Genomic DNA, 14,868 nt, shown 5'->3' on the forward strand with positions numbered 1-14,868 from the left:
GATCAATTAAGATAGAGAACATAGAAGATAGATCTTAATATTTGAGGTCCTAGTTGTGACTTGTTATGTAATTAAGCATGTTTTAGCAGGCCAGTGAGCCGGTTTTCTATAATCCAATTGTTACCAGTTGATTGTAAATAGTTTTCATGATATAATTCATTCAGTTCTGCATTGCCTCCATCATATCCTTGTGTTTCTGTTGTATTTACTCTTGCTGATCGGTCTGAATTGATCTCTTTGAGGTCCCTCCTAACCGGTGACTACACCAACAATACACACAAGAACACTAGATTTATGTGGAAAACCTAATAAGGGAAAAACCACGGTGAGAATTAAAATCACAATATGAATAATTGATTACAATGTTTTAGGCTCAAGGACAAGAAATATCACTACACCTGATTGGACTTGAAAAACTAAGGTGCACAACCTTAGGGAAAGATACAAAGAACTTGAATTACTGAGATGCACAATCTCAGGTAAAGATACAAATACTACTCAATTTGCTAATTTTTTTTCACTATCTTCTAACAGGTACTAGGAAATGATGATTTGAAATGAACAAGATATCTTGATCATGATACTATCCTTAAACCATCGTGTCAAATGAACAATATCATGACAAACATATCTCACTTCATTCATTGACTCAAAATATTGTCACACTAAAGATATGATCATCAAAGCTCATTACAAACTAGAATTTGTACTTTTTCTTTTTCACATACATTTTATTATAATTTAAATTAAATTCACAATAATCTACACACCAATCATATATCTGCACTTCCATTTATACTAGCTTATACATTCAAACCCTCAACTAGGTTGGTCGTAGACACAATATACATGAATTACATAAAGTCAACCACCATAAAAAACTGTACATCATTAGGTCCACTCCAGGAGATAAAGGGGACCTAAATAATTATTCCTAAGTTTATTCCAATGAGCCACACATACTTGCACATCCTCCAAAGTTGACATCCAATGTAATGTGTAGAAAAATAATGAAGCACCTTAACTAGTTGACCCAAAAATATCACCCAATGCAAATTACTTAATGCAGATCTACACACACCATGGTAAGATCCACATCTACATTATAACTCAACTTTAATACATATTTGGACCAAAAGAGTCTGATGCAAATAAGATAAATCAATTGAGTTGGCCAGAGACCAAAACAACTGACAACCTCAAACATAGAACTGTACATAAATTTACTTACTGATCATACTAACACTTTAAATATAAATTGGAACACTACATGAACCATATGAAAGTTTCCTCCATTCCACAACTCTTAAATCAACATAGTAGAGAAATGCAGAGCATTCCCTGGAGTAGTCCCGACAAATAGATTCACTGTTAACAAACCGTCACAACCAACTTCAACATTTGAGAAATTGAGGACCTAAAAAACATCATAGCAAAACATTCATAGAACATAGACATTATATATACAAAACCACAAGCCATCATCTTCAAATAGAAAAGGAATGGGGAACATTATTCCACAAGGACATTAAATACTCTTTCCTGCAAATTGTAACTTCCACTACTCTAGAAACACCTCATATTCACTTACCATCACCACTAGACAATATGACAACATCTGAACATTGATTTTTTGACCATATCCTACATTCACACAACTAAATAATTCCATCTCCCTCTTCACTTCTATTAATACAACACACAATCATAAACAACATAGACTGTGTCAGCAAAGACAAGTTTGGAATTAATGACAACACACCTCAAGTTTCCAACACACTCTCCACCCTTTAAAAAAAAACATTTTGAAAAACCATGTTCACATCCACACCAATACTCTAAAAATGATTCATGATAAAAAAAATTCTAATAGATTTGGATGGAGACATGGCTACAGGGTCCTAAGAAGTATTTTCCAATCATTTATATCACACTAATAACACATTTAAAATAATTAATCTAACCAAAAAATAAAACAATATATATGACGCAGAGCCAGGCAACAAACTAGGTGATAACCTTTTTCTCACCCACAACTACTGGGTCCAAACCAAGTTGTTTTGTTTGTTTAAGGTTTCAAACAATACACCTACCAATTTATTAACTCACACAACAATTTGTGTGACCGGATCCATAAAGGATTAGTATATTCTGATACCGGTGAGATGAAAATACTCAACCCTTGTGTGAATGGTAGACAATCTTCCGGTACTGATGGGATGGAAACCTATTGGATTATGTCTATTGGTGGTCTAACCAACATAAACCATCCATAAGATATGACTATCAAATAAGTGATGGGGTACTTGTCTCACAATTGTCCTATTTGTCTAGTAGCCCTACCAGTTGAGTTCTCCACACACAACTTAATAAAATTTAAATGGAAAAGAAAAAATAAGGGAAGAATAAGATACCCTTTATCAAGTTACACCATTCCCCAAATTATTAGACTATAACCCCATTTTTTAAGGTATGTACCCTTACTATTCTCACAGACCTAATTAAGCCAATTAGGCCTAATTTACAAAGCAAGTACCCCTTGTATTAGTCCCCCGACTAAACCAACACTTATAAAAGGTGGGGTAAGGTGTAAAATCACCAAATCCAAGGTTTCGGGACTTGATCCCATCTCCTTTTTCTTCTGCAAGTGATTTTTACTTCTACAGTTCAGGTGGTCACATAGAGATGCCCGCCTAGGGTCAATTCAATCTTCTTGGGCTTGGAGCCTCCCTGCAAAACAAAAAAAAATCTTATGGTAAAATTTCCCCTCTAATATTTTCCCACAATTTGTTTGGTCCTCTGGTGAAAATGTTAGATTAAGGGCATCTTTTCAGTGAAACCCTAGGTGCTAGTATGGTTTGTGACTAGTCTGGATAGGTTTTGATGGATCTCTACAACCTGATTATTTCAAGACCTAAAAATTGATTTAAATGAAAGGTAAGATACTTCCCTAACTCATCCAATTGGTTTCATGCATCCACCAATCCGTACAGGTCAGAAATGAACATCAAACATGCAGAATTTTGGGAAACTCCAAGTATATTATTTTTCTCCAAAACTCCAAAACATCACCAGTTTCAAAAACTTAAAAAAAAAAACCCTAGAATCAATCCAAGTGGGCCTAATATATCCTCCATAATGGTTTCCAACCACTTTTCAAACTTTGGAACCATTGGAGGATTACTTACCCCATTTTACAACACTTTACAATGACAACAAAAGTTGTCAACTTGCACTTTTCAAATTTGGTGACTCCAAGGTGTATTGGGTCTGTTCCAAGGATTGGTCTGATGTTTCTAAGACCAATATTATTGCCTGGCTCATGCCTAGACTCCTACTGATCCACATGGTTATTTGTCCATGGTGGCTTATAAAATGCAACCATGACAATGCCTTACATCAATTGGATCTTATTGACTCACAAACCTATCAACCTACTACATATGATGTCAATGTGACAAGGTCATTATATTTTTACCTCATGGGTGATATAGACTCTTTAGGCTTCATTTGTGTCTTTGGGTGCTCCTGCACCAATATACCTTGGGAAAACCCAACCTTCAAAAAAGTTCTTATTGCATTGAATGCATATCATAAGTATAGTCAATCACAATAACTTCTCACACACTAAGACATAACTTTATAAAAACCATTTTCATAATTTTCCATGGGCTACATCCAAGTCCAAAATAATACCATATGGTCCTCATGCACTATCATCTCACATGATTCACTAAACATCATACTCCTTTTTGTTTCACTCCGTCTCTTAGTCTCCACTCCTTCACTATTGCACTTATCTATTAAACCTCATCTCTCTCTCAATCTTCTTTTCTTACTTTCAAATGAATTAAAACCACACATATACACCTTTCCTTAGCTTCCACACAATCTATGTCAACCTCAAGGTGGCACAAAGCTTTAAATCACATAAATATATTACCAATTGAATTTTAATCAAAAAATTATAATGGTTTGATGGTGGATAATCTCTAAAGTATAACTCACACCTCTCCAATGACTATCACAATGGTCTTTCTATATATGTATCTTCTATAAAAAGCCCAAAATAACCTTTTACAAACCAAAATAGTTTCAACTAAACACCATTGTAGCTCATAGATATGTAGTCAATAAATCACAAACTTAAACCAATCTAAATTACCTTAAATTTTAATATGAGAGACATAAATTATATGAATAGCTACTTTAAAAATGACAGTACCCAGTTACACAATGCAAATTTGAAATGTACATTAACTAACTTTCCTCATCAAAAAATGTCAAACGTACAACTCACTATATGAAATCATATATTTTCAACTTTCTAAATATAATTTAGTTTTATCAAAAGGCTCCAAGGATGTTTGTGCAGCACATGACTATTATAAATGTCATAAACCTTCTTCTCAAAGTTAGATTATAACATCAAAGCTTGGAAGCATTAAATTCTTTTAAAATATACAATATATTACATTACAATACAGGTAAAAAAGATTAAATGTAGTCTCCTAATAATGAGCTTAATTAAACATATGCCACTAAATAATGACCCCCTAATGTGCCACATACTTGAGAATCTAAGTCCCATGAATGAAACCTAAATCCTTTTAATCATATTGAACGCAAGCTTCACATCCTAGTACTATTAAAAGGAAGCCAAGGCTTACCTTCTTTGACAATTTTAATTATTTGTATTAGTGTAAGATCATTTTAACCATTATATATACCTAATATATGATTTTTTGGATTGATAGGTAACAATTCTTTACCAACCTTTAATTCCATGTATATTCTTTTTGTTCAAATGCTACTTCATGTGCATGTGAAATGTTATTGATGTGTTTCTTTTTTGAATGATTTTTGTTAGTTTTTTAATTGATAGCAAGATAAGTTACAACCCATAGAAAAGCAAATCCAGTAAGAGATTAATCATATTGTGAACAAATAGTTGCCAAGCTATTTGGCAATATGATTTTTAAAAAAAGGAGATTTTCTCTCACAAACATTTGGTAATTATAAAGAAATTCAGGTATATAGTGGCTTGTTAGCCAAATTAAAACACAACATATTATGTATAAATGCAATATATGTAAAGTTCACAAGTTGATTGCTTGTGCTTACCTTGCACTATCAAAAGAGAAACTAGGAGTTGTTCGAAACAACATGGATTTATAGTTGGAATAAAACCAATTGAATATTATAGTCTCAATTCTCACCACCAATATATATAGGCCTTGGTTTCCCTATAATGGGTTCTTCCCGAGGACCATAGATATCACCTACACACTATAAATGTTGTATTACCATATGCAATAATATTTAGACAAGTTTGATGCATTGAACCCAATTTTGAATAGCTGCTAGGAGACATGTCCTTTTACTAAAATATGAAGGGATTTAAGGGAAATGATTTTTATATTTTTTAAATTTTAAGCAATTTCAATATACTAATAAATAGATTTAATTTTTTTATAATAAGCATTTAACATCATCTATTTGTTAAAGATAATAATTTATAGTTTTATAAAAATTGATAAACAATTTATCCCACAAAAAAATGTATTGCTATATCACAATAATCATATTTAGAAAGAAACAAAGAAAGAAAAAAAGACCTAGAAAAAGAAAGAGAATAATAAAATTTAATTTTCACTCTATTCAAACATCACACTTATCAATAGTCAAACTATGGATAATGATTTCACATCCCATCTTGCTTAAAAATAAATAAATAATTATTACCTTTCTTTTATTAGTCAAATTTTAGCTTTTACCTTTAGACTAAAAATGGTTAGACAACAATGTTATTGCAATCTCTTCAAAAACTAGATGACCTAAAAAATTAGACAACAACGTCGTTGCAATCTATTGAAAGTTTAAATAGAAAGATAAAGAAAGAGTAGAAATGGAATATTATCAAATTATCAATAATGATTTTATATCTCATCTTTACTTTAAAAAAAGAATAATAAATGATTATATATTTTTTTTATTAGTCAAATTTTAACTTTCAACTTTAGACTAAAAATAGCTAGGAAACAACATTATTGCAATGTCTTAAAAAACCAGATGACTTAAAAAGTTTGACAAGAACGTCATTGCAATCTCTTGCAAGCTCAAATTCCTGCCTGCCTCCATTATAGCAGAAACATTTGCCCTTGTTAAAATGGCAAAAATAGAAAGATAAAGAAAAGCAGAGATTGATTTCCAGACTGAAAGGTTCCAACAGAAACTGTTTATGGCAGGTATAATGGAGGAGACGGGATTGTGGCAGAGGTAAGCAGGAAAAACTTGCCCTAATTTGATCTGTGCTTTTGTTAAATATAATCAGCGTAAATGTTGACATAATTTAAATCAAGATCTCATGAGATGATTCCACTTTCTTGATGAATGTAGGATACAAATTTTGATATTTCACACTTAGTTGAGGAGTAACATCTAGTGGGAAGGAGTTTAACTTGGATCCATAATAGATTAGAAATATATGATTGTCGACTCAGTTCGGTTCAAGAAATATGATGACTATAAATCTTGTTTGGACTCTTGGATTGTATGAAATTAGTGTCATTCAAGACTTAGGATAATTGTATGTGAGACAAACAAGCAAGAGTGAGGCCAAGATGGAGGGGAGGAGAGGAAGTATTTTCATCTTTCACTTGATCTTTAGAAATAGTTTCAAGTCTTGATTTTTTAAAATGAATGTATGAATGCATGTTAAATTTTGATATTTCACACTTAGTTGAGGAGTAACATCTAGTGGGAAGGGGTTTAACTTGGCTCCATAATAAATTAGAAATATATGATTGTCGACTCAGTTCGAAATATGATGACTATAAATCTTGTTTGGACTCTTGGATTGTATGAAATTAGTGTCATTCAAGACTTAGGATAATTGTATGTGAGACAAACAAGCAAGAGTGAGGCCAAGATGGAGGGGAGGAGAGGAAGTATTTTCATCTTTCACTTGATCTTTAGAAATAGTTTCAAGTCTTGATTTTTTAAAATGAATGTATGAATGCATGTTAAATTTTGATATTTCACACTTAGTTGAGGAGTAACATCTAGTGGGAAGGGGTTTAACTTGGCTCCATAATAAATTAGAAATATATGATTGTCGACTCAATTCGGTTCAAGAAATATGATGACTATAAATCTTGTTTGGACTCTTGGATTGTATGAAATTAGTGTCATTCAAGACTTAGGATAATTGTATGTGAGACAAACAAGCAAGAGTGAGGCCAAGATGGAGGGGAAGAGAGGAAGTATTTTCATCTTTCACTTGATCTTTAGAAATAGTTTCAAGTCTTGATTTTTTAAAATGAATGTATGAATGCATGTTAAATTTTGACATTTCACACTTAGTTGAGGAGTAACATCTAGTGGGAAGGGGTTTAACTTGGCTCCATAATAAATTAGAAATATATGATTGTCGACTCAATTCGGTTCAAGAAATATGATGACTATAAATCTTGTTTGGACTCTTGGATTGTATGAAATTAGTGTCATTCAAGACTTAGGATAATTGTATGTGAGACAAACAAGCAAGAGTGAGGCCAAGATGGAGGGGAAGAGAGGAAGTATTTTCATCTTTCACTTGATCTTTAGAAATAGTTTCAAGTCTTGATTTTTTAAAATGAATGTATGAATGCATGTTAAATTTTGATATTTCACACTTAGTTGAGGAGTAACATCTAGTGGGAAGGGGTTTAACCTGGCTCCATAATAAATTAGAAATATATGATTGTTGACTCAGTTCGGTTCAAGAAATATGATGACTATAGATCTTGTTTGGACTCTTGGATTGTATGAAATTAGTGTCATTCAAGACTTTGGATAATTGTCTATGAGACAAACAAGCAAGAGTGAGGCCAAGATGGAGGGGAAGAGAGTCACTTGATCTTTAGAAATAGTTTCAAATCTTGATTGCTGAATTTTTATATGTTAAATGTGGTGTATCTTTGATAGGCTATGTTTCATGGATCCAATTGATCTATGTATATAATATGTTAATGGGCCTCATCTTAGGTAAGTTAATCTTACTGAATATAAATAGTCGTATGTCCTTATTTGTTGTAAATCTATTAAATTTGAGGTCTCATAGATTTGTTTGTGGATACAATCGGACATGTTCAAGTTAAGGATCAAGCTATAAATTTGGTTTCTTTATTTTTAGATTCTTGGAAATTGTACGGAACACCACCTCGTTTTAAAAGAGGTAAAAACAAACAATGTGTCCATTCTTATGCATTGGATTCTAGTTTCCTTATCTCTATTCATGCACCTTACTTCCTTTCCCATGTAATCTTACTCCCTTAGCATTAGTATGAAATGTCTATTCTATGAGGAAAGACTCATAGTTTTGAGAGCCAAAAATTAGTTCGCCCACTTCTACTCCAAAGAAGGAAATTCTTAGTTGAAATCTCTCTTAAGTCATTACAACTAGGGTCCTCCTTTTGGCAAAAATACAAAGTGTTTATTGAAAAATCAAAGTTTGTCACAGTTGGAGTAAAAATTTGAAGCACTCACACATAGAATCTTAAGAAAGCCCATTAATATGAAATATAATATTTTGAGTCTAGTTTTCAAATATGTGATTTATTCTAATACCTAGATGATACAAGTTAATTTTTAATTTTCATTTGCAAAAATCACTTTTTAAACGTCAATTTTTACGTCCATAACATACACATGCTAATAAAAGTAATTTTTATTTCTTTTTGGGAAAAAATGCATATTGTAGTGTATTTTGATGAGGATATTTTTTATAGTTCTTTCTAAATATTTTTTAATTAAATTTTTATTGGCCTTAATTGCTATTTTTGAAAATCCCTCATGTATGGCCAACATAGTTTGAGTTAACATAATCATTAAATATTTTTTCCTCTGTGTAAAGAATGGTATCTATTTTGATAAAATATAATTTCTTTTTTAAACTTTAAAAATTAAAATTTATTAAAAAAATAATAAAACCTTGCATTTCAAGTTTATGGATCAGTTTCTTCAAAACTTAGATATAATAAATAGAAAAAAATAGTCAAATCATAGAATCATTCAAGTTTATGGACACGCTACAACAAATACAACATTCAATGTCCCTACAATATTAAACCTCCTACAAAATAATGATATTGTAGACAATATAAAAGAATTCTTGTGGTGTCTTATGACAATTTCATTTAGATGGAAGATTGTATGACACTATTAATGAAGTTGAGAACTAGAGAGAGAATGAAGTGCCCAAAGAAGAGGGGCTAATTATAAGCACCAAAGAGCTGAAGTGCGTGTTGCGGTGACTATTCAACCTTTACTACCTTACCATAGGGAGCTTGGCGGTCATGAAAGGATGACCTGCGGTACTACGGTAACCGCTTACAGGGTGGCGGTAACAGTAAACAATCATTGCGCTACCGCAAGGGGTTTGGTAGTCACAAAAAGGTTGATCACGATATCTATTTACTGCTCAACTGCAGACAACTCGGTCAATGCGGTGACCCTTTATGTGGGGCCGTAATAACTTGACATCCCACTGCGCTACCATAAAAGACCTAGCTAAGGTGAGGTCCAACCCAGCAGCCGCAATAATTTGATTATTTCTTAGAAAAATAGATTAACATTAATAAAATATAAAAAAAATTAAATAAATCAAAAACAGAAAACAATTTTATAATAGAATAACTTAAAAGAAAATAATAATTAAACAAATCATTCTTCTATCTTAAACCTATTCTCATAAGACCCTAAACTTTAAACACAAATAAAAGAACACATCTTAATTGATCTTGTATTTGCAGTCACTCGAACCTTGTTTCTTTACCTGTTCCCATAACATACCATCCTTAAGCCAATAACTCAATTTGGTTAAGAAGTAATGTTTAATCTTATATATTGTTGAGTTAGCCAAAAGATCTGGGGTCTATAATTTCATGGCAGGTTGTTTGTTTGATGGGAGTTCTATAATATGAATGCCATCAAGATTTTAGCAAATCTTATACGTGGTTGAACTATACTTGAATTTGGTCGTTAATAATGATTTAATTGCCCTCAGACTTGAGTACTTACGTGTAGGAAATTGAAAACTTAAATCATGTTGAATGTTGAATAAAAAAAAAAGATTGCATTGGTGTAGCTGTGGATATGTGGTAGACATTAAAAGAGAAAAAGGAAAATACCTAAGCATAGCAGCCCTGCGCCACGTAAAGAAAAAAAAGGAGGTTGGTGTTCTAAAGTGCTCCTCCCACTATTTCCATGTTTTCAGACTCCACTTGATCACACCGCCCGATCGTCATCTCCCCATCACTTCGATCAACTCTAAAACACACCACGTCAATATAAAAAATCTTCGTATCTCAACACATCACAAATTTAGCATTCTTTTTCTTGACATAATTAGTGAATCGATGAATTTCTTCCCCTTCCTCCTCCTCCTCTTAAATGTCAACAGCAATGGCGTATGCTGCAGCCCGCCTGCTCCCCCAGTCAAATGCGGCACCGCCGGTTGCACAGTGAGTAACGCCTACGGAATATTCCCCGACCGATCGACATGCAGAGCCGCAGCGGCTGTTTTTCCGTCGTCGGAAGAAGAGCTGGTGGTGGCGGTGGCGGCGGGCAGCCGAAACAAGCAGAAGATGCGGGTGGTCACGCGGTGGTCGCACTCCATTCCCAAATTGGTCTGCCCAGGCGGAGAAGAGGGGCTAATCATAAGCACCCAGGAGCTGAAACGCGTGGTTAGCGTAGACGAGGAGTCCATGAGAATGAGCGTGGAAAGCGGAGCGGCTTTGTGGGATATAATAAGCGCAGCCGCTGAATATAAGCTGGCGCTCCCACACACTCCGTATTGGAAGGGGCTTACAATAGGGGGGATCCTCTGTACGGGGGCTCATGGAAGCTCAGTCTTTGGGAAGGGAAGTGCTGTTCATGAGTATGTTGTGGGGATGAGATTGGTGGTCCCCCTGAGAGGAGGGAATGCAAGTGTCGTGACCCTCAATTCCTCTCATGCCGATCTCGATGCTGCCAAGGTTTCTCTTGGCCTTCTCGGAGTCATTTCTCAGGTACATTTGAAGCCGTCTAAATTAGGTGAATCAAGGATTATATTTTAACTTTAATGGTTAGGTCGTTACAGTTTTAATTGTTTTGACTTTGAGCCACTCTCAATATACAGAGAATGCTTAATCAATTATTAATTTAACTTTTCAATATAAAAAGTTCTTACTGTATTATGCGATATTTGTATTTCTTTAATATAAAATGGAAGATTAATTATATAGAGAAGCCCACTGCAAGTAGTTATCATCTTTACTTTTAACGTTCTACGATATAGTGATTTCCTTAATATTTTTCAATTTTGTCTGCCTTTTTCAAAAGTTTAATTTTTATGACATCGCTAAGATAACATATAACTTTTGGTAGATTTGACAAGTACAGGTAACACTACAGTTGCAGCCAATGTTCAAGAGGTCTATCACAAACGTGAAAAAGGATGAGACAGATTTAGAACAGAGCATAGTGGAATTTGGAAGAACACACGAATTCGGAGACGTGACATGGTATCCCGGACAGCGTAAGGTTATTTACAGAATAGATGGCAGAGTTCCTGTAAACCAATTTGGAGATGGAGTCAACGACTTTATTGGCTTTCGCCAAACCTTAACTGCAGGCTTGGCCATCACCCGTTCAGCAGGTAAAATCCTGCAACCTACTTGCATAAACTATTTCTTTATTGAACATCAAAGTTTATATTAGCTAGGTTTATGAAATAAAATCTTCCTCACAGTTGAAACTTTTCAGAAGAGTTACAGGAATCTACAAAGGATGCTAAGGGAAAATGCATGACGGCCAGGCTTCAGGTAGGGGCTCTGCAGCGTATTGGTTCGGGCTTCAAGAACAACGATTTAGGGTTTTACAAATATCCCATTGTAGGCTACCATAACAAGCTGCAAGCAGCCGGGTCATGTCTCAACTCCATAGAAGATTTGCTGCTCATGGCTTGTCCATGGGATCCTCGCATTAAGGGAGAATTCTTCCACCAGACTACCATGAAAATCAGCATGACCAAGATTTCAGACTTCATTACTGACATTAAAAAGCTGAGAGACCTGAATCCCTCTGGTTTGTGTGGGGTGGAGCTCTACAATGGAATTCTCATGCGTTTTGTGAAGGCCTCTAGTGCTTATTTGGGAGCAAATGAGGATTCTGTTGACCTAGACTTCACATACTATCGATCTAAGGACCCTATGGTTCCTAGACTCAACGAGGACATGCTTGAAGAGATTGAGCAGATGGGTCTGTTTAAATATGGAGGCACTCCCCACTGGGGTAAGAACCGCAACATTGCTTTTCAGGGAGTATTGAACAAGTATAAGAAAGGTGGGGACTTTTTGAAAGCTGTGAAAAAGTATGACCCTGATGGATTGTTTTCCAATGAGTGGACTGATGGAGTGATGGGAATAGGAAAGGAAGAGGTAGTTATAGACAAGGACGGTTGTGCTTTGGAAGGTCTGTGTTTATGTGCAGAGGACAGGCACTGTGCTCCTCTTAAAGGTTATTTTTGTAGGGCAGGAAGAGTGTACATCGATGCTAGAGTTTGTAGATATGAAGGATAGAATAGTGCATCTAATTGCATTCATGTATTAGATCGACAATGTTAATTTTTTGAGTTTTATGTAGAGAGCAAAAATATGTGGAACAAATAATGTTAGTTTTGAGAGATTTATCAATGTGCAAATCTCTATATAGAACTTACTATAAACTATCTTTATTTTTTATTTTATTTTATCTGTATCCTAGATTTTCTTGCCTTGGCTACATCCTGAAAACAAGAGCACTACAACAGAACTGAACTTAAAAAAATAAATAGAAATAGGCAATACCCCTCACATGAATCTAACAAGTTTGTCATGATATTTTCATATTTAAATATATGAGAAGATTGTCATAAAATATTTAGTCTACATGATTTTTTAGCAACCTTATAGGATAATAACATAAAGAGAGATTAATAATGAAATATCAGAATTAAGCAATCACATAATATTGATAAATATTAATATATCTTTTGCAATCATTTTTACAAAAAACAACTTTGTAAGTCTTTGAACTAAAGTATTATGTAATACAATTGCAATCTCCGAGCTATTTTACGAGATCAAACATCCACACTTGGGGAGGAATCATGCACAAGATGATATAACATAAATTTTTGGAGCAACCAAGTTCAAGTTGTAAGATTAAACATTTCACAAATGAGAATACCCAAGATAAAATATTATCATACAAGTAATACCAAATGTATAAATTATTCCTCCATACAAATGCAAGGATGACTATGTTAGAAAGTATGAGCGAATGTTTGACTACCCCTCCAAAAATGAGATGCATGAGGCTCACTCATCATAAGTGTGAGGACACGTGTAGATTTCAAATGAGGTGAGATAAAAAATTAAAAGCCTCTTTAAATGAGCTTAAGTGTACTTGTATATAAGTCAACTAGGTAGGATATTAACTAATTAAATAAAAATGCTTTTTACACTAACACCTCTCCTTAAGTGATGCTTACGGAAAAACATAAAAACTAAAAAGTGAGTCCTAAATGTTAGATTTGATGAGGTAAACATGTACATTAAAAAATATCTCACAAAAAAACTAAAGAGAAAATCTAGTAGACTAAAAAATTATCTTTGAAAAATAGGAACATAAAGTTGAAGAGCTTCTTACGTACATAGAATTTGCAAACATGATCAAAGAAGAACTATAGCTTCTACGAACCCTCCAACAAATGCATATTAGGATAAGAGAGGTATAAAACATTGTATGAATGACTTGAAGTAGATTACTCAACTATTAATACATATATTACATAAAGATAAATACACTATGTGAAGTTGAAAGTATATATGAAAATACATGATAAAGGAAACACAAAATGAAGTGTACAAATGAGCCTTGCATATAAAACCAATAATCAGGAGATAAGAAGGTAGGATTGAATGTTTGACTAACCATCCAAAAGTAAGACACATTTATGATATTAGAGACAAGTGTCAGAACATGTGTAGAGTCCATATGAGGTGACATAAAAGGTAAAAACTATCTTCAATTGAGATTAAGCATTGTGTAAATAGGTATATTAGGTAAAACTAATATAGGTAAGAATGCATTTCATACTAATAGTGCTCCTTAAGAGATACTTAGGGAGAAACCTAATTGCTGAAAAATGAATAGTGACGAGTAGGCTTGATGAGGTATTCATATAAAATAAAATAATTTCAAATGAAGAAAAGTAGAAAAATCTATCAACAATTAATCCTTCCTAAAAGATAAAATGAAAAAGAATAAACTCCAAGTCAATTTTTTTCCCTAAAAGATAGGAACATGAAGATGAAGAATAAATCATGAAGCATTTAAAAGATTTAAACACTATTGAATTAGAATTTGGTTTCTATTTAAATAAATGAATCATCTATTGAATGTAGATTAGAATAAGAGAGAAATAAAATAGTACATGAGTGACATCAAGTAAACTTCTTAACCTTTAATATATAGATGAAAGAAAGCAATGACATTCTATAAATTGAATAGTCAATTGGAAGGGGATGTATCTAAGCTAAAGGACAACTAGGGAATGCTCATGAAGAGCATCTAGGACATCCTAGACTATTCTAGAGAATCTATGAAGAATATGATCGCTACCATCTAGCTTCTACAATAAAAAAATAGAACGAAGGAGAAACTTTCAAGGAGGGATGCAGAGCCTTCTTCTCATAGTTGCCCCCTTCAACTTATACACAAAATGATCAAACACTCAGTAGATATTCCCCTTTCCTCCCCTCATTCCCATCCTTTGGATAGTTCCTCTTTCTCACAAGGAGG

General features: G+C 33.6%; 1 protein-coding gene across 1 annotated transcript; it reads left to right on the plus strand.

Annotated features, from left to right (window-relative positions):
• The first annotated feature begins 10,235 nt into the window (after positions 1-10,235).
• On the plus strand, positions 10,236-12,711 carry LOC131074290 (probable L-gulonolactone oxidase 6). The gene is made up of 3 exons (XM_058010874.2): positions 10,236-11,051; positions 11,425-11,680; positions 11,788-12,711. The coding sequence occupies exons 1-3, from the start codon at positions 10,401-10,403 to the stop codon at positions 12,600-12,602; spliced, it is 1,722 nt and encodes a 573-aa protein (XP_057866857.1). The 5' UTR covers positions 10,236-10,400; the 3' UTR covers positions 12,603-12,711.
• Positions 12,712-14,868: the final 2,157 nt, after the last annotated feature.

Source organism: Cryptomeria japonica, chromosome 7 (genome assembly GCF_030272615.1).
Source record: "Cryptomeria japonica chromosome 7, Sugi_1.0, whole genome shotgun sequence".
Taxonomy (NCBI): Eukaryota; Viridiplantae; Streptophyta; class Pinopsida; order Cupressales; family Cupressaceae; genus Cryptomeria; species Cryptomeria japonica.